The 19,188-nt window shown below is 40.2% G+C and overlaps 3 protein-coding genes across 3 annotated transcripts; 2 read left to right on the forward strand and 1 right to left on the reverse strand.

Moving 5' to 3' along the window:
- Positions 1-120: 120 nt before the first annotated feature.
- Positions 121-531, forward strand: LOC102720164 (nucleolin-like). Its single transcript, XM_006658319.2, has one exon. It carries the CDS (start codon positions 121-123, stop codon positions 529-531), a length of 411 nt encoding a protein of 136 aa, XP_006658382.2.
- A 3,652-nt stretch (positions 532-4,183) lies between these two features.
- Positions 4,184-4,873, forward strand: LOC102720444 (prostatic spermine-binding protein-like). The gene has a single exon (XM_040525865.1). The coding sequence runs from the start codon at positions 4,184-4,186 to the stop codon at positions 4,871-4,873; it is 690 nt and encodes a 229-aa protein (XP_040381799.1).
- Positions 4,874-6,731: 1,858 nt separating this feature from the next.
- Positions 6,732-18,792, reverse strand: LOC102720724 (DNA damage-binding protein 1). The gene is made up of 15 exons (XM_006658321.2): positions 18,409-18,792; positions 16,675-16,809; positions 16,470-16,549; positions 15,756-15,839; positions 14,918-15,006; positions 14,652-14,787; positions 12,658-14,554; positions 10,680-10,990; positions 9,900-10,212; positions 9,175-9,330; positions 8,946-9,084; positions 8,499-8,575; positions 7,923-8,044; positions 7,368-7,476; positions 6,732-7,286 (listed from the first exon to the last, which is right to left on the reverse strand). Exons 1-15 carry the CDS (start codon positions 18,640-18,642, stop codon positions 7,113-7,115), a joined length of 4,056 nt encoding a protein of 1,351 aa, XP_006658384.2. The 5' UTR covers positions 18,643-18,792; the 3' UTR covers positions 6,732-7,112.
- Between the last annotated feature and the right edge of the window lie 396 nt (positions 18,793-19,188).

Raw genomic sequence — 19,188 nt, forward strand, 5'->3', positions numbered from 1 at the left:
GAGGAGGAGGAGGAGGAGCCGCACGAGGTGGAGTTCGAGGTGGAGGAGGAGGAAGACCGGCAGGAGGTCGAGTTCGCCGCCGAGGACGACAGCGACGACGGCGACCTCGTGGTCGGCCCCATGGGCGATGAGGATGCTGATGTCGACCTTATGGACGCCGACTTCGAGGTCGAGGACGGCGACCTCATGGACGAAGTCGACTTTGCTGACGATGGCGAAGACGACGGCGGCTTCGACCTTGTGGCGGACGCCGACTTCGAGGACGACGGCGACTTCATGGACGAAGGCGACCAACCGGAGTTCGACGACGACGGCCAAGAAAAAGATGGCGAACTCACGGCGGCCGACGAGGAGGAGCCGGCGCAGTCTGTACCGCACATCGCCGCCACCCCGCGGGCGTCGGCGGAGGACGAGCGCGACGAACACGGCGGCGTCCACCTTGCCGACGACTCCTCCGCGGACGACGAGGAAGACAGCGACTCATTCGAGGAGCAGGTGGAGCAGGAGCTGGCGCTGCTGCTGGGGCGGTGAAGGCGCGCACCGCGGCGGCGCCGGCGCCGGCGCCGGTGCAAGAAACCAAGCGCCCGGATGAATGTATTTCGCTGGTTGTTGGAGTCAGCTTACTTAGCTACCGATTGTCAGATTTGTTTAATCTGTAATTAACCTTAATTTGTAGGCTTTGTTGATTCATTGTGTTGTTTTATTAAGTTTTCTTAAGGTTACGAAAGTAACGGAATACAATCAAATATTACGAACGAGTACGTTATTAATACGAATTTAGTACGATGCATCTCTGGGTATGGGTATGGATGATACTACATGTTACTCTTGGCTTTTTACTCGACTTTTTACATGACCACTGTCTAAACTGCTAAATAAGATTAACTTTGTTTCAAAATGTGAAACTTTATAGCATTATCTAAATCAATATGGATGATGATGAATCTATACATATATATAAATGATATACATCGATCAATATATAAATCTAAACATAGTAAAAAAAATCTTACAATATGAAATGGAGATATTACGGTTCTTGCAAAATTTTCTATACACGTCACACGTGTTCATTATGCCATCTTTCTAAAAATATATTTTTAATTTTAAGTTAATATTATTATTTACACCATTAAATAACCATTAAATAACTATTGACAAATTAAATAATCTTTCATTAAAAAATATAGAACACATCTATGGGTTTGTGCATGTAGCCGTCTTCTATCTTATATAAAGAGGTTTGTTTCAATCAAACAAAAGAGTAACAAAAAGTATCTCGAGATACCGATACCTTACGATACCAAATCGTTTCTGATCGTTGGATCTAACAGTGCATATCCTACTCAGCTAGATCCAACGGTGAGCGAGGTACTTTTTGTTGGACTGGAGCAACTCTCATATAAAAAACATAACGTTTGTTTTGACTATGACACAAACATGGCCATAGTAACAATCCAGGTAATTAAGAACACTGCCATAAAATTCATATTCGTTGTGAAATTGACGTGGGCAAATATCCCTGTCAATACATACTAGTACCATCACATCCCTTGATATAGCGTCCTTTCAGTATGCTGTCATGTACATGAAGTTATGAACTTGAAACATTAAACAAGATATAGCTATCGTGTCACACATGGTACCAGTGATGAACCTAGAACAGAAACTATCACGAGTCCAATACGTAATAGTTATCTAATTTTTACTTATATACTAATTAATATGATATAACTTAGTAACAATTAGATAATTTACTCAGGGTATGAGGATCCCGGAAAGATGAACATATGTTTACCACTGCCCGACACAATTCACAGGTGTTTGGGTCTGAATGGATCAACGTGAGTGGCACATGTCTATAAGTGACAGAAAGCACGAGAGCGACGGGTATGCGAATGCTATCGATCTATTTGTAACACAAATATTCCTCTCATCCATTCCCCTAGTTAGTGTCTCTCTCGTCCCCATTACATCTTCTCCCGACAATTCAAATCTTTGTCTCGAGTTCCTAGAAGCGAATAGGGGATTGTAACAATTGAGATTTGCTCCGATCAAAAAAAAAACCTCAAGGTACCGGTATCTTACGGCATCAAATCGTTTTTCACCATTAGATCTAACTGAGCAGGATGGATATTGTCCAACGATCAGAATGATTTGATACCGTGAGGTACCGGTATTTCGAGGTACTTTTGGTTGGATTGGAACAAACCTCATAACAATTGGTATCAGAGCAATCAATCCTAGTGTATCCGGATAAACTATGATATTTTAATTTTACACAATTATAATATTACGTTTGTAAATTTCTCAAAAATCATAGGCCATGCCAACCTAGCAGTTGGCCCATCACCCCTCTCCCCCCGTCCCCACTATGCCGAATCCAACCACGGCCCAGCGTCTCCAGCTACTGGACATTTACACGGTTCATTGCGTGATTCATGCATCTCAACTTCACCAGTTCACCGGGCGCCCGTCTGCTAGACTGCTAGCTCTCCTGCAACTCTGCCAGCTTCGTCATTTGTACAAACGGGGTACACAGGTTGTAGAGCAGATCACGGTGTGTTGGTCAGGACATGCTACTTCATATGCGTCCTAGGAAGACTGTTCACTACTGTGTTCGTGGTTTGCTAATACACCCTCCGTTTCACAATGTAAGACTTTTTAGCCTAGTTTAGATTCATATGGATGCTAATGAATCTAGGCACATATAAATTATATACATTTATCATTAATAAATTTAGATATGGCTAGAAAGTCTTACAATATGAAACGGAGGTAGTACTAGGATGAAAAACTATCGAAAAACCATTTTTTCTCATTTTTCATTTCTATATTTTTTTTCATCCAAAACAAAAACGAGACGCAGAGTAAAAATGATGACGGCATCATTAATGTCAAAAGTTCGGAAATGGAACCTTTGGAACCGAATTGTACCGATATCGGTCAGAAACCAAAATTCATATAAAAACAAACACTACAATTGTTATATTCAGGCATACTTATGCATGAATGCATGATCATACCACTTCACACAATCATACCCACATCAAGACATCATGTCATTCATAATAAAATCATATCATTCATATTCAATCGAATAAGTAGAGATACATCACAAATAATAAATTTGAAGATTGACAAAAGCTCAATGGTATGATAAATTAATAATTAATTCGGGAATCAATATAAACAAAAGACATACCACAATACCACAAATAGTAAGCGGGGAATACCACAAATAGTAAGCGGGGAAGGGAGGTGCGAGCAGGCATTGCGAACGATGGGACGAGAAGGTGGATAAGCGTCGGCTAGGGCGGGTGTGGCTGGGCGTCGGCGGTTGGCTGCTGTTCCTATTTTCGGTCTTCAGTTATTTCCCATAAAAACATGCTACGAGCAATTTTACGGTCCAATAAAAAATAACAAAAGGTATCTCGAGTTACCAAATCATTTCTGACCGTTTGATCTAACAGCATACATTTTACTCAGCTATATCCAATGGTGAGAAATGATTTGGTACCTCGAAATACTTTTTGTTAGACGTAAGCAAATCTCACATGCTACAACGATGCCCTATTGGTATTATTTTGTGCTTCTGGAAATTTTCTAAAATTACTGGCCCAATACGAGATAGCAACAAATCGGAAACATATGTGTTTCCGTTTCTAATAAATTTTTCCGTTTCTGTTTTCGTTAGCGGATGAAACGGCCAAAAGTAAGCGTAAATGGTAAATATTTTCCGTACCAAGGCCGGAGCGACCAAAGTGACAACTCACAGCGACACAGCCTCACGTGTTTCGGCCAAATTTTTAAGAATTTTTTACTGCTATTTTTCATATTGAGAGAAGCGAGAAGATGCCCAGGTTCAAAAAAAAAAAAAAGAAAGAGCTGTTCGATGCGCCATATTTGCAAATTTTTGTTTAAGCTAGCTGCAGTCGGACTCGGATTCCGTTTGAAAAACCGGTAAATATTTTCGCGGTTTCTTGTGAGATCGGAAGTGGAGTCGGAGTCGGAGTAGTCCTGCCGATATAAGCAGCATCTGCATGCTGATGCAGCTACATCCCACGAATTCAATTCAATTTGATTTGATTTGATTCGATTCAATTCATCCTTGAGTTCTTGGATTCAATCGATTCATCCCTGAGTTCTGACAAGGCTAAGGCGATCGGTCGGAGCGCGGCCAATGGAGTCTCCGGCGCCGGCGTCCCTCCCGGAGTACGTGCAGTTCGAGGGGCAGCTGCTCCCCGTTGAGTGGCTGGAGGGCGAGGTCCTCGACGAGTTCCTGCTCTTTCTTGATGAAGCGGCGGCGGCGGCGGAGGATGAGGAGGAAGAGCCGCAAGAAGTGGAGTTCGAGGTGGAGGAGGAGGAAGACCCGCAAGAGGTGGAGTTCGAGGTGGACGAGGAGGAGGAGGACCCGCAGCGGCAGGAGGTTGAGTTCGCCGACGAGGACGACGGCGACCTCGTGGTCGGCCCCATGGGCGATGAGGATGGTGACGTGGAGCTTGTGGACGCCGACTTCGAGGACGTTGACGAGGACGGCGACCTCATGGACGAAGCCGACTTCGCTGACGATGGCGAAGACGACGGCGGCTTCAACCTTGTGGACGCCGAATTCGAGGACGAGGGCGACTTCATGGACGAAGGCGATCAACCGCAGTTCGACGACGACGACCAAGAGAAAGATGGCGAAGTCACGGCGGCCGACGAGGACGAGCCGGCACACATCGCCGCCACCCCGCGGGCGGCGTCGAACGAGCGCAACGAAGACGGCGGCGTCCACCTTGCCGACAACTCCTCCGCGGACGACGAGGAAGATAGCGACTCATTCGAGGAGCAGGTGGAGCGGGAGCTGGCGCTTCTGCTGGGGTGGTGAAGGCGCGCGCCGCGGCGGCGCCGGCGCAAGAAACCAAGCGCCATTTTGTTCCCGGCCAGCGCGGATGGATGTAGAGGCTACTGATTGTCTCATTTGATTCATATGTAATTAACCTTAATCTGTAGGCTTCGTTTATCCGTTGTGTTGTTTGATCATCCAAATTGGATGAACACTAATGTAACTTTATGGATCATATGTTTTAAAAGCACAAACATTTGTTTTGGATTGTACGGTGCAGATTAATCGTTAGTTTTTACGTACACTTTCTTAACAGCTGAACATTTTTTTTTGAAAAAAAATGTTTGATAGAGAAGTTAATATGTCACATTTATAAATCGATTTTTAACTTTATAATTGTTAATTTTACCGTTTATAACATTAACTATAACGAGGACATCTCTGGTATTACGGTATACCCACACCCATGTGACACATCAGACCAATCACACGAGTAAGAGCAACAATCACTATAGCAAGAGCAAGAGAATTAACCAATCACATGAGCAAACGCAAGAGTTAAAACACCCGGTGAATATTTTCCTAAAAGATATTCATTTTAGTGAGAATGGACTCACTACCTAATGGACAAATTTTGCTTGTTATCAAATTCAAAAGACAAGAGAAGGGAATAAAGATCAAGCTAGCTTGATATTTGGAGAAAAAAAATAATCAACTTGGATTTCGCTAGCTTGCAACACAACTCTATAATATATGTTAGAATAGATAATTTAGTGTTAAATGTCATTTGAATTTTACTACATTGCTACAGCTAGCTACGCTAGCTTATAGATCAAGCATACATTGCACATAGACATGCACGGTACCGCCGACACTACACTCTAGCAAGCGAAGTATAATAGCCGTCGTCCTACTATGCCTATATAAAGGGTTTGTTTATGTAAAATATGTTTTGATACTTTTGATACATTGAAAATATATAATTATTGTTGTAAAATTTGTGTGGGATACTACTACACCTCCTGTAAAATCAGGAATTGATTTGAGTGTCTTGACTCGGTTGTTCTTGTGATTTGCTTCGTTGGTTGCAAGAATCCGTTTACTCCACGTGAGAGTAAAAATAGGATCGAAGCATGTGGTTGGGTAAATAAGTGACACAGGTTACCGTAACCAAGATGATGGTTGGTGGTGTCACTCATTAGGTTGCATGGGTCCACTTAGCCGCAATCTTATGTCATGAATATTGGGCTAACTCCTGAATCCCTTATGAAAATATCTATTAAAACCATATAATATTTCCTCTTCAATCTTTCAAGTGTCAACCATAAAAGAACACCACTGCGACACTTCAGTCTTTTGTTGCATGCTATCATATTTTGGTCGTATCAAAATTTGGTAATGTTTGGAGAAACACTAGTAAATATTACTCACGTATTTGTTACGTTATTAATAGGAATTTAGTATAAACGCATCCATTGGTGTGCGAGCGTAGCTGTACCTGTACGTTTTTTATCTAATAAAGAAAATAACGTCCATTTTGGTTTTAAACCTGCCACTACTCTGTCACTGTCCCAGAGCATGTGTTCGAAGATTAAGAAAGTAGGTAAAATTTGAGAAAATGTGCTAATTAGTTAAGAAAAGAAAATAGGTAAAAAACTTTAGTGATGGAGGTTTACACCTGGTTGAAAAGAAGAAAGTAGACTATATAGGTTGTTATGTTTTAATATTTTTTTCAGGAACATTGCCACAAATTTTAGTTTCATTATGAAAACGATGTGGGCAAATTTTCCTACCAATACATGCTTTCAAAGCAGTCTTACCTTCCTTTCTATAGCGTTTTTCTTTTCAATACGCTGGACGGATCAAATTTATTAAGGCACAAGATCAAACAAGTTTCAAATTTCAAGAAATGTTTTCAGGTCCCCATCTCAATAGTCATAACCTGAAGCAAGCATGTTTCACATATACCACGAGGGTCGCGAGGATTACTTTCGGAGGGCAAAAGGATTGTATCCACATCCTTCTGTCACAACACTAATCGTTATTTACAAGGCTTTCGCTACAGCAATGACACGATCTGTTGCGAGATGGGCCCATCGATGTATCCCACAATGAAACACAGTGCTCCTCACTAAGCTGAGATTTGGTATGTATTGGGTATGTGCTCCGATAGCATCTTCCAATCGCGTAACTCGGTGCTTACCTCAGGTCCAGCAGGTTGGAGAAACATGCCGAACAGTACAAAGAACAAGTCGACCAAGCTGAATGATTACGGAACACCTCAGTTGAGCGCGTAATGTACCCTCTCCAATGTTCGCATGACCTGGAAAACTGAGATGTTGCTCTGCCTCTTCTTTCCAGGAGAAACAAGATTGAGAACATCGTTCTGTTGTTCGCTGGTGAGCTCTAGGAACTGCACAAGCATGTCACCGTCCAGAATGGGTGGCACTCCCGACTGCCACATTGGTAGTATAGGTTATTCAACACTTTGAAAAGACCAACTTCCAGACCAGTATGGCAGTTTTAATTATCTTACCGGGATACCACGATGGCGAAACTCTGCATGATCATTGCCCAAGAGTGGAGCAGTTAATGGGTGAAGTGAGAGTCTTTCTTGGACATATTGCAACAGTTGATGCTCCTCACTGCATTACCAACTCATTAGCTTCAGAATCAGAACACAACAGATGTGCAGATGCAGATGAATTAACTCTTGTTCCTTGTTACAAATGGACATTGAATGTGGAAGGACATAGTTTACGAATTACTAGTTTTTACACCTGTGCCTTTCTCATTGTATGCAAAAGAATTTGTTGGGTCAAACACAATCAATTTGGATTGGATTAGTAATAGAACAGCATAGCACCAAATAATCCCAAAGTGTTTTGTTTTTGAGAAGAACAATTGAAAAATGATGTGCCAAATATAACTCTGGAACCTGGCCAAAACTAAAGCAGTTAACCCACATTAACTAAAAGTAAATTTTATTTTCCAAATTAATTTGCGCAGTCACCCAATAGGCCAGCAGTCAGAAATAACAGATAATGGCATGTATTTTTAGATTCTAGAGTTAGAACCTTCGATACTACACCTTGTGAGTGGAACCATAACAAAGATACTCCCCAGCAGAGTGCTTGCCACAACACAGTCGTATACCGACTCCAACATAGGTTCTGTCAAATCATCAATTGGAAGCCATTGCTTGAATGCAACCTACAGCAAATTACAAGATGAGTTTACCATAGGAAAGCAAACCGTTAACATGAAATCAATTGTTGTTCACGCTTTTTAATTGATGATAACCAGGAAAATCTCCTGGATAATTATGGGCTGTTGCATCTAAGGAATTGTCCTTAATGGACCCCTCATCTCCTCAGAGTCAAAGCTACATGCTTAGTAAATTGGAAAAAAAAAAGAAAAGGAGGAACAGGACCAACCGGTCATCCAATCAGAATCATGGGATGACCTCATGATGACTGCTGGGACCAACTCATCCTAGGATGATTTGATTCCTCAAACAAAACAGCACATTCGTCTATCAAGTTATAAACATACAATTCATCATTTGAATCCTAAGCAGATATACAATACACCTCATCCAAATCCTCTCTTTGGTATGTTCCCATCAATAGAATGTTAGCCCAAGACCCCATAACAAAAGCTTTACCTTTTGGATACTCATAGCTGTTTCACCCATATAAAATGAACAATGAACCGCTAGATTCTTTTCCGGACTTTCAGATACTGCAAGATATGTTAAAACAAATATCAACGTAGATCTTAAAGCAATATACAATTAAATTAAATTAGCAGCAATTAAGTAATGCATATTTAATAGGAAGTATACAAACATGATGAGAGAACATGCAAAACATTTAAAATTTTGAATTCTATCCCAATTTTTGTAACAATCCCAGTACAATTTTTCCACCAGCTATTACAATGTTCATGCATAAAGAAATTAGATCGATAAACTAAGCATTAAGGCTACAAGCTTACAAAGCATGAACAGGAGAAAAGGTAGAGAGGCACTACCATTAGAAGAGGCCCAGAGAAAATAACAAGCAGAAACTAAAAAGGAAGGGATGGCATCGATATATATGACAGGGCATACCTTCCAATCTTGGGCAAGACAACACAGATATGCTCCCACGTCGATCAGATACAACAGCAGTTTCACAGTTCAGAAGGGTAACATCACCCACTAGTCGTTGGGCAGGATCAGAATAGATCAACTCTAACTTCCTAAGATTCTGATATTAATAAAAAATGGGGATTAGACGTAAAAGAAGCTCCGCAAAAAACAATGTCATAAATAATGCATTATTTCAGTCAAGTTATACCTCATGATAAGAATAGAAGAGAACACCATCACGACAATCACCCACTGCAATCCGTGATGCGTACGTCTTCAAACAGGTTATTGTAAATCGTGTTCTACACATAGTATACCTCTTTATCCGAAGGGAATTTTCATTTAAAAGGCCAAGGACATGAAGCTGTCAAGATAAAGGGAGTAAATTTTAGATCATAGTTTTCTACAGTTGTGGTAAACAGAATAGATCTCTCTGCATTATCATATTAGCACCAGAAAAGTAAGAGTGAGAAATATTAGTGTGAAGGAGCTTGACAGCCAAAGTGCATCACAATAACTGTTTGTTTTGGAAAATAATAACACTCCTGCAGGGCTACTTTTTCACGAAAAAATTAAAATGACAAACACCCCCCTCCAATCTCTACATCGGCAAATTCAATTGTAACTGGTCTACCTCTCCAGTTGCTACTACAAAAATCGTCTGCTATTAATGTGGTCTTAATGCACCCTCTTTCCGTTCTGCCGGCAATCTACCGAAGTGAGAGAGGCCAACATTACCATACAACCTACAATGCTATTTGCATTGCCAGGATAAATGTAGATTGAATGATTATGATGTCAAAGAGAGTTGGCAAGATGCCAATCAGGAACCTTTGCAATGTTATTTCTATAGATCTGCTACCGAGGTAAATTACTTTCTAAGAACAAATCATGTATGACAAAATAGACTTTTAGGAACAACCAAAATCATACCACATTTCCAGCTGCTGCCAACACATATCTATCTAGATATGGATGTACAGCAAGAACAGCACCATTGAATGCATATTGGGCCAGTGATCTCAAATGGCCTGCCATGTGTTCAGGTTGAATCTGATTGCAGCAAACTTCATCAGGGCTGCTGCACATGCTGTTACTAGACAGCTCCTCTGCTGCATATCCAACAAATTCCGGGAATGGAGATCCAGAGTGAGATGAATTCAAATTAGAGGCTGCAACAAATGAACCGCTCTCACGAGGACTTTCAATAGTCTCCAAGCTTAAAACAATTAGACGACCCTTGATACTGTTTCATCCAAAGAGATTAGTTACGATAACGATATAAAAGCAGTTTTAAAACACTCATATAGTTTGAAGAAAGGACATTGAACTGGTAAAACTAAATACGAGCAGAAAAAATGTAAATAAAGATTTTAATACAAAAAAAAGAAATGATTCAACACAAATATGCATCGAGTGATAAATGACAGCAATGGTCATAATCAACGAGGGACACAGACATGTGCCTCAAGTTTTGCCAATTCATAACCATGTAACTTTTTCTTAGAATACCAGACTACCAGACAAAGCCACTAAACAATAAGGTGGAGGCCAAACCAACAAATCATTAGTAATAATTACACTTAAGCCAAGAAAAAAGAACGCTGGTTGAAAGTTACAGTAATACTGCAAAGTTCTAATGGATCAAGGGCACCTCACACCTAACAAAACAATACTGCTTTGGCAGAAACATAGTTGAGTTGTCAACCCTACCTTTCTGCTTCACCATTTGACATCATTGGCCGGCCATTGGACTTACTAGTTCCAACAATTAATACTTGATCATTCGCTATCTTCGCAATTTGCATGCATTTTGCTGTTTCACCAGGTTCACACTTGAATCTGGAAAGCAATACCCCATTATGTGGATCTATTTGGATAATATCTGAAGAACATGACATGCTGGTTAGTCCAGTTCTCAGCACCAACAGTGTTCTACTATCACTGTGGTACAAAACTTTCCTTGGAGTTCCTCCGATTGAAAACTTCTGTGCATTTAATCTTTTGCCATGAACCATTTCAACCTGATAAGAAAATAAAATTAATTTAAACTGAGTGCAATTAAATGCACATGCAAGCTACTGTGTGAAGATAAACATGCGACTATGTGAGAATACATACATGCATATTTATAGTGAGAATAATATAAACATCACTGTCAATAATACCCACAAGGTCACATGATTATGTTATAGTTTTGGTATGTTTTTCTAGAATAAATTGTACCGGTAACTGCATCATGTTTATGGCAGATAAACAGATGATGGGACTGAAACAAAAGAAATCTACTTGAAATATAACCACAGCAACATAACAGGGCAAGGTTCAAACAAGAGAACTATGACTAAGAGGTAAAATAACGTTTTAGCGGCAGGAGAAAAGGAGTGAGGTAACATAACGTCTAGATCATGCATCTTGTATTTTGCTGCAACAGGTTACTAAACTACAGTAGATTTGTAGATGCAAAACAAGTTGCCACACATGGCAACTCAGCCAAGCCAACAGGTTACTAAACAGCTAAGAAACTCTTTAACGTCAAATGATGTTTTGCACTCCTAGTTGGTCAATGGATATGAGCTTATTACCAACCAATATCCCTTTGGCCATGGGGAAAATAGAATACAGAATAGGAGTGTTTTTTTTACTGGATATATGGCGCAGGCACTCTGCTATAAGCCTATATTGCCGCCCCTTAGTCAACATGCCCCATTTGAGCAAGATATAAGGTATATGACATGACCTAGTTGCACCTACTGCACAAATTGTAGTCCCACCAACGCATTTGACCTGAAAAGGAAAGGTGCTAATGCTAACAACTAGAACATACCTACATTTTTCCCTTCAAATATCTGACTGCTAACTGACAAAAAGCAGTTAAAGCATGGTAATGATTAGGAAAATATGTCCAAGGGTTTTTATGATGCAAAGGGCACATTGCATAAAAACTGGACCAGGATATACATGAAACTGATGGTACTTCAGCAATTAATTAATCCATTAATCCACATATATTGTGAATTGGACAACAGCGAATTCAGTCACAAAATTGCTTGGTTCATCACAGAGTACAGTCACTAGAAGAGTTGTATTATCATGTGAACAAGAGATGAAGGAAAACTTAGTTTTCTTTTGCTTTCCTTTGCATTTTTCAGTACAGTTATGCAGTGCAATTCTGCCACTATCACAAGTTAACGACTAGTGAAAGTTTTAGTGTCACTTTGATTCTCTTTTTACTTGTTTCAGACATCAAAATGGTCTTCCAATAGAGAACTTTGACCTTTACTTTAAAAAATATATCTCTAACTAAAAAAACTTAAATGCAATGATATGAGAGAAACTATGGATGATAAATCTATGCATATCATTTCAAAGTAACAAACAAATCAATTTTATGTATAATAGAACACAGGAGTATTATATCACAGGAATCAATCAACAGACATCATTTCTAAAATGATAGGTTAGTTTGCACTCAGCGCACCCTTTGCACCGGGCGCCAAACCTGCTCTGACTATCTAGTTGGAGAATTCATTCGAATGAGATTTGACCCCAGATTTTAGATATCTTATGGTTTGAGTCCTAATAATTCAGATATGTAACTGAAGCAACAAAGCAATCATTCTTGACCCCTCAAAAAGAATCTGTGAATGCTTTGCTTGTGAATTTCATTTCATGAGTCCTAAAAACTTACCAGATGCAAGCAGTTCTCTGCAACAAAAAGAAGACCATTTGGGCAATCAGCGGAAGACACTGGTGTCACATGGGAAGCAGGCAAAAATGAGATGGATGAATATGCCAGGCTGTGTCTAGCAGAATGTAATAGCCAAGGCCTATCACCGAGAACAATAATGTCAGCATTGGCTCTATCATGCAATGGTACCAAAACTACAGGAGTGATTCCAATACGCCGAATAGCAATCAACTTAAGGGATGTATCATCACAAGGGGCAAAGGACTCCTGGTAAAAGGATCCAGCGAAACACTGCCCTTTGCTTGTTTGTGACTCAAACCTCAGTAGCATTCCATTTCTTAGTCCCGCAAGAATGTAGAACCTCGCAGCTGCTACAAACCTAACATTTTCAGGTATACAACCACTAACAGGAGTGCCAAGTGCATTGTTTACTGATATATGTCCAACAGCAAGTTGCCTAAATGCTTCTCCAGGTTCCAATGAAATGACATGCACAGAAGGTTCATGAGTTCCAATTACAGCAAACTTGTGAACATTAGCTCTGAGATCTTTTCGAAAACCACCACCCATTGCACAACTAGAAGATACAGTATCAGGCTTCCAGTCCTCTTGTGGAATAGATATGCAAGACACCTCATAACATAATCGGACATGTTGTATCTCATACAGCTCATACTGAAATGAAGATAATGATCTGACACCAAGTATATAAAGGCAACAGGGACTTGATGTAGCAACAACAACAATATTATGTCCAACAGCACCAACACTGATAGTGACATCAGGATACCAGTCAGCACAAACAGGAGTCGGTAGCAAAGTTCCCTCAGGGTGAGCATATGCTGTAGGTAAACAGAGCTTTACACATGTTCTGTGAATTTGCACAAGCAAACCATCAGCTACTAAACCACATGCCAAAGTGCAAACATCAGGCTGAAATCCTACAGCATCACTGATGTCATTAAAACTCAGTCCTACCGATAGTACTCTGGTTTCCTCAACGAATGACAATACAAGAAAAGAGTGATAAGCATCAGTTTTCTTCATTCTCAAGGTCCACAAACCAGTAACACCTTGATAAATAGGTTCTGTCATAAGAAGTTTGTCCACATTCACACCATTCCGTATAACTCGCAAGGATCCCTCCGGGCACATTCCACAACATGCAAACATCTGATCCTGTTTCTCACCATAGTGGTCAGCAATTGCTAGGTCCAATATTGGCGCTACATTCTGAATTGAACTTTTATGCACCAATCTATTGTGTTCAAGTTGGAGGATCATTCCATCTCCCATCTCTACAAATCCAACTACCATTCCTTTGTCCATCCATAAAAGAGGTTTGCATGACAAACCTCTATGGACACACTCATGCAATACCTTTACTCCTTCCATATCCAAACTAAACTCTAGAAGATGAAACTCCCCATCATCCAAGCAAAAGATCAGTTTTGGATGTCCTTTTGTGGCATTTGGCTCCCAGCTCCATGAGCAAACAATCCTGGATTTCACTATAGCTTTGTTATCAACACCATCAATGTCCATGTAACTGTCATCCTTCATCATGTTATTTCCAGAGTCTCTCAATTCCAGCAAAGCACAAGCTACCACATCATCATCGCCATCTAATCCTCGACAGGAATCTTCAATGGTGATATGATCCCCAATTAGACTAGTCGTCAAACTTATTCTATGGGTACACGAGATGTCCTTTGGATTCCTCAGATCCATCAGCAGAACATCACCAGCACGAAACAGAAGTGCAAAGCCATACAGTTGGGGGATTTCTGAGATCTCAAGTGCCAAAGGTCCAGCTTCTGAATAACTAGATATGAGGTCAATAGTACGTTTATGGGAATCTAGCCCATATAGTGCCAGGTCATTCACATCAGAGCTCCTACAGGAACAAACATGTTACAGAATATTAGTAAGATATCCAGATCATCACCACAAACTTAAAGAGCAACCCTGTGGAATATGATTTTGGGAAAAACCTGTTAACTATCATTGCAACCACAGGATAATATTCTTCATCCAGGCAAGTTGATATAAAGCACATGCTCCAAACTGTACCATGGATACTGCTGGTATTATAGGTCGTGCTGGTGATTTTAGCATCCTCTTCATTTTCTGGTGGATAAAAATATTTCTGAAATTATGACATGGAAGAATCTTCAAGGTCTGGGACAATGTACTGTAAGCAACAAGAGTCAAAGAAGGCATTATTTACATTCAAGAGCCACCTGCTCAGAAACTTTACCTCCATTAGGAGCATATTGTTTGTGATCCACTGATACACGTACCAAAGCAAACTCATCCTCATATGCAGTGACAGCAACAAACCTAGATCTGACACAGTGCAGCCAAAGTCAAGAACCATTTAACTTCAAATACTCAAAAATGTTGCGTTACATCAAGCAATAATGAGGTAAAAGGCCGTACTGAAGTATTGCATTGTACAACCGTACTGTAGCTTGTAGTACCATATTATCATATATACACCTAAAAGATTCCAACAAATAGTTCTTTTTTTGGTAATAAAGAAATAGTTTCCATGCAATCCATTCAGGCCACAGACAGTCCCCCTATAGCATTCAAACACCAAGTTCTACAGTTTAGGCATTTTCATGGATTAGTTCTAAATTCTAATAGCACTTTCATGAAAGACATTCACATAAACTAATAGCCTGAATGTTGCAAACTTGCAATCAAGAGTATAGGAATAGAGACAGCTATGTTTTGTTCAAAATGAACATAAATATAAACATCTTTCCATCAGACATGAGCAAGGTAGAGTCAACAAAGGAAAGATTCAAACTTTCTTCATGCCATAATTAAGGGAAAATCTACAATCGACGTCCCTTTTTTATGCCATTTACTGAAATACAGTGCCATTTTTCTATTTAGCTCTCGAATACTCTGAATTTGCGCCTATTTGCAAACACACATCTAACCATTAAAATATCATTTTGCTTGCCATGTAGTACAAGAACTAATGTATCACCAACTGATGATAGAATATTGGAGGCTTTTGTATCATGTAACATGTGAAGTTTTATGTAAACAAGTTCTTCAGAGAAAGAGAGACTTTCACTCACTCTCGGTCTATAGCTAAAATTCTGCCAAGTCGATGCCTCAGATTTCCTGGTTTGGATAACTCAATATTTGCAACTGCAAAGAACCTACAATAAATTGATACATGATCAAGTATCAATAATTGTTATTTGAATCGAGGCAATATATATCAACGTAACTCTGAATCTCAAACAAAACAGGATAACAATTAACCTGCGCATTATATTCTTCTATAAATAATGAACCTAAAAAAACTATTCACTTAGTTTCTTGTGTGTAAGCTGCAAAGTCAGAAGATGGAACCAGTATCCTGTTTTGTTCTCAACATGTAAACCACAGTATATAAAAAATTGTGTAGAACTAAACCCATTTATCAGTGCTAAAAAGGAGTGCAATTCGCTTTACTTCTAGGTACTCTCATAAATATATATGTGCTTCCAGATTCTAAATTTCTAGTTGCAATTTTGACATGTCTTGCATGTTGAAAGTGTTACACAACCTATATATTTAAGTGTTACACGTCTTGCACAAAAAAATGGCATTTCCCCCTTTATTTTAATTTCTCACTGGTACTCTGGTTGCATGTATCATTAGGCAACCATGTATCATTAGGCTATTAGAGTACAACTTAATATTTTCAATAATTAATAACTATTATTGAGTCTTGAGTTTATGCAACCAGCTTGATCCATGAAGATAGAAAATTGGATCACAGATAAGGAAGGGGCAGCAGTGACCTATGCATCTCAGAACAAAAGTAAAGAAGAGATAGCTTTCCAGAATCCGAAAGCAAAACTAGAATTTCTTTCCCTTCTATCTGAAAAAAGAAATATAGAAAATAATTATATTTCCATCTGTAAACAATTCAGGAAAAAAGTAGAGACAGATATGCACAAGAAAATATTACAAGGTATTATGCTTTGTTATGTGAAAGAACGGCACCTTTGGCATCAAACTGGAGTGTGTATAGCGCCAGTTCAGGACACCAATATCTTTTATAATACCAAATGTAGTTTGTTCACAGATTGATTGTAAAACACCATCTTCACCAACAACAACCAATTCTAGTGAAGTTTGCTGCAGCAATAACCAATATTTTCAGCAAAGCAAGAAAGAAACACGAGCAACAGAATTCTTCAGAATTAACCGATCAGCCTTGTAAGTTGTAACAGAGATCATAAATTGAGTTCACACATCTCTTGATATACGTTTCTATTCAAATAACAGCAAAGACTGCAAATGGTTCACTCAACATAAGCAGTAACATACGCCCTACAGATTTTATTTTAATTTGACCAATGCCCTACATTTTGTATCTTCTACCAACATGGCACACAAATTTATCCAAATATGATGAAACAAAGGGGCACCAGGCGATGACATATTGTATAGCAAATGATTTAGAATTATTCTCTTGATGGAAATGATACAACGCTAGCCTCAATGACCCAGTCGGTAGCATCACAGAATTTAGGTTTAGATATTCCCATCAAAGCAGAAATGTGTCTGGTATTCCATGTCCTTACACCACTACAAGCAGGGTAATCATGGCCAGGGTTCACGTTACCGCGGTTACCGCGGCGGTAACCGCGGTAACCGGGCCCTCTGTGGAGGCTCGGCTTCGGTAAGCCGCGATAACCGAATTTAAATTTGAAGAGAATTTAAAAATTTTGAGGAATTTAATGAAAAAAATATATGTTGTATAGGTTGATATATAATGTAGTTTTGTCAAAGAAATTCATAAAAAGTGTATTTCCGGCGTAATTAAAAATCATAAACGAGAATTTCGGAAAACAAAATTGAAAAATAGCCTATTGCAAATAATATTTCATAGGAAGATGGTTAAGAATATTTTGTTGTTGAGTCATTATTAATTTGCACTAGACACTAGGTACATAATGTTGAAATACAAATATACAACGATGGATATATATGGAGAAAAATTATATATGCATGTTAGTAATAATGGGTAGTAGGTATAGTTGTGACGCAGCAATTAAAATGATGTTGTTGTTACTTGTTATTGGTGTGAATTATTTGGTGAAGGGTGATATGACGGTGTATGTTTGTATGTTGCAATATCAAGAATTTAGATAAGGTCCCGTGAAAATTTTCTTGTTTTCCCTATAACATGTCCTATTTTTCCTATGACACAAATATAGTCACAAAATATTTTCCTATTTTTCATGTATTTTTTTAGATTTTTTAAAGTTTTTTTTGCATTTGACATCACACCCACGTTTTCCTCGCGGTAACCGCGGTTTCGGCCGCAAAAAATGTGCAGGAAACCACGGTTTCCGCCGTTCTCATGTGTTGTTTCAGCAAGCAGTTACCACAGTTATCGCGCGAAACCGCACGGTAACTGCGTTTACCGCGTGGTTTTGAATTCAAATTTTTTGTTTTCAAATTCGTTGCGGTTTTTGCAGCGTCCGCGGTTTTGGTGGCTCGCACGGTGAGTGAAACCCTGATCATGGCTGCCCCCAAACCGGACCCTCCGAACACAACCACAACCCCATGCCTAAGGCACGCAAAGCATCCCTAGCGCTCCGATCCCTCCAGAGAATTCGAGCATAAACAAACAGGCCGCCGCCTCGAACATCCTCTCCGCAAGGCGATTGCAACCCCTACTAGCCTACACACGGATTTACCGATCAGGGGAAGGGAGGCGGTCCCGACCTTGCAGAGAACGACGTCGACGCAGTCGGGCGAGCGGAAGCAGCCCCGGGCGACGTGGAGCACTGCGCTCCCCCGGAGCACGCGCTTGGCAAGGTAGCGGGTGGAGACGGCGGCGACGGCCGTGGATGCGGATGCGGATGTGGCCGCGGCCGCGGCGGACGTGGAGGGGCCCGAGGAGGACGACGACGACGAGGCGGCGACGGCAGCGGCGGTGGCCGCCGTGGAGGACTCCATGCGCGCCTCGCGGCGCGGCGCCCCGCCTCTCGAAGCTTCGCCGGCGACGAGGGCTAGGGTTTGCTGTGGTGGGTGGGGTTGGTCGGATCGGTTCGAGAGACTTCGAGCGAGCAGAGCGAGGAAGGAACAGTGCAGAGTGGCGGAAAGAGGACGCCGTCTTCTGTGGTGTGGGACCCATTGGTCAGTGACCCAGTGATGTAAGCTGCATCGCGTTGGCGTATTTTATGAGTTTTTTTTATTACACTAGCATATACACCGTGCAACGAGTTTTATTTTAAAAATGTCATCTATTAATATTATTTTTTGGTATCATCTTTTAATTCATACATATATTTTTTTATTAACATGTGAGCCTATTGACCCTATGGTATTTTCTCATAATATGTAGGGTTAAGTGGAAGTGGTCGACATGTGAGATTCATAGTTTTTTTAAAAAAAATCAAAGTATAAATTAAAAACATGTAGTCGGCGGCACATTCACTGCCATCAGCCACCACCACTAGCCATGTTTATATAAGTACAATTCACGCAAAAGTTATGAATTAG

This window comes from Oryza brachyantha, chromosome 7, assembly GCF_000231095.2.
Source record: "Oryza brachyantha chromosome 7, ObraRS2, whole genome shotgun sequence".
Lineage (NCBI taxonomy): Eukaryota > Viridiplantae > Streptophyta > Magnoliopsida > Poales > Poaceae > Oryza > Oryza brachyantha.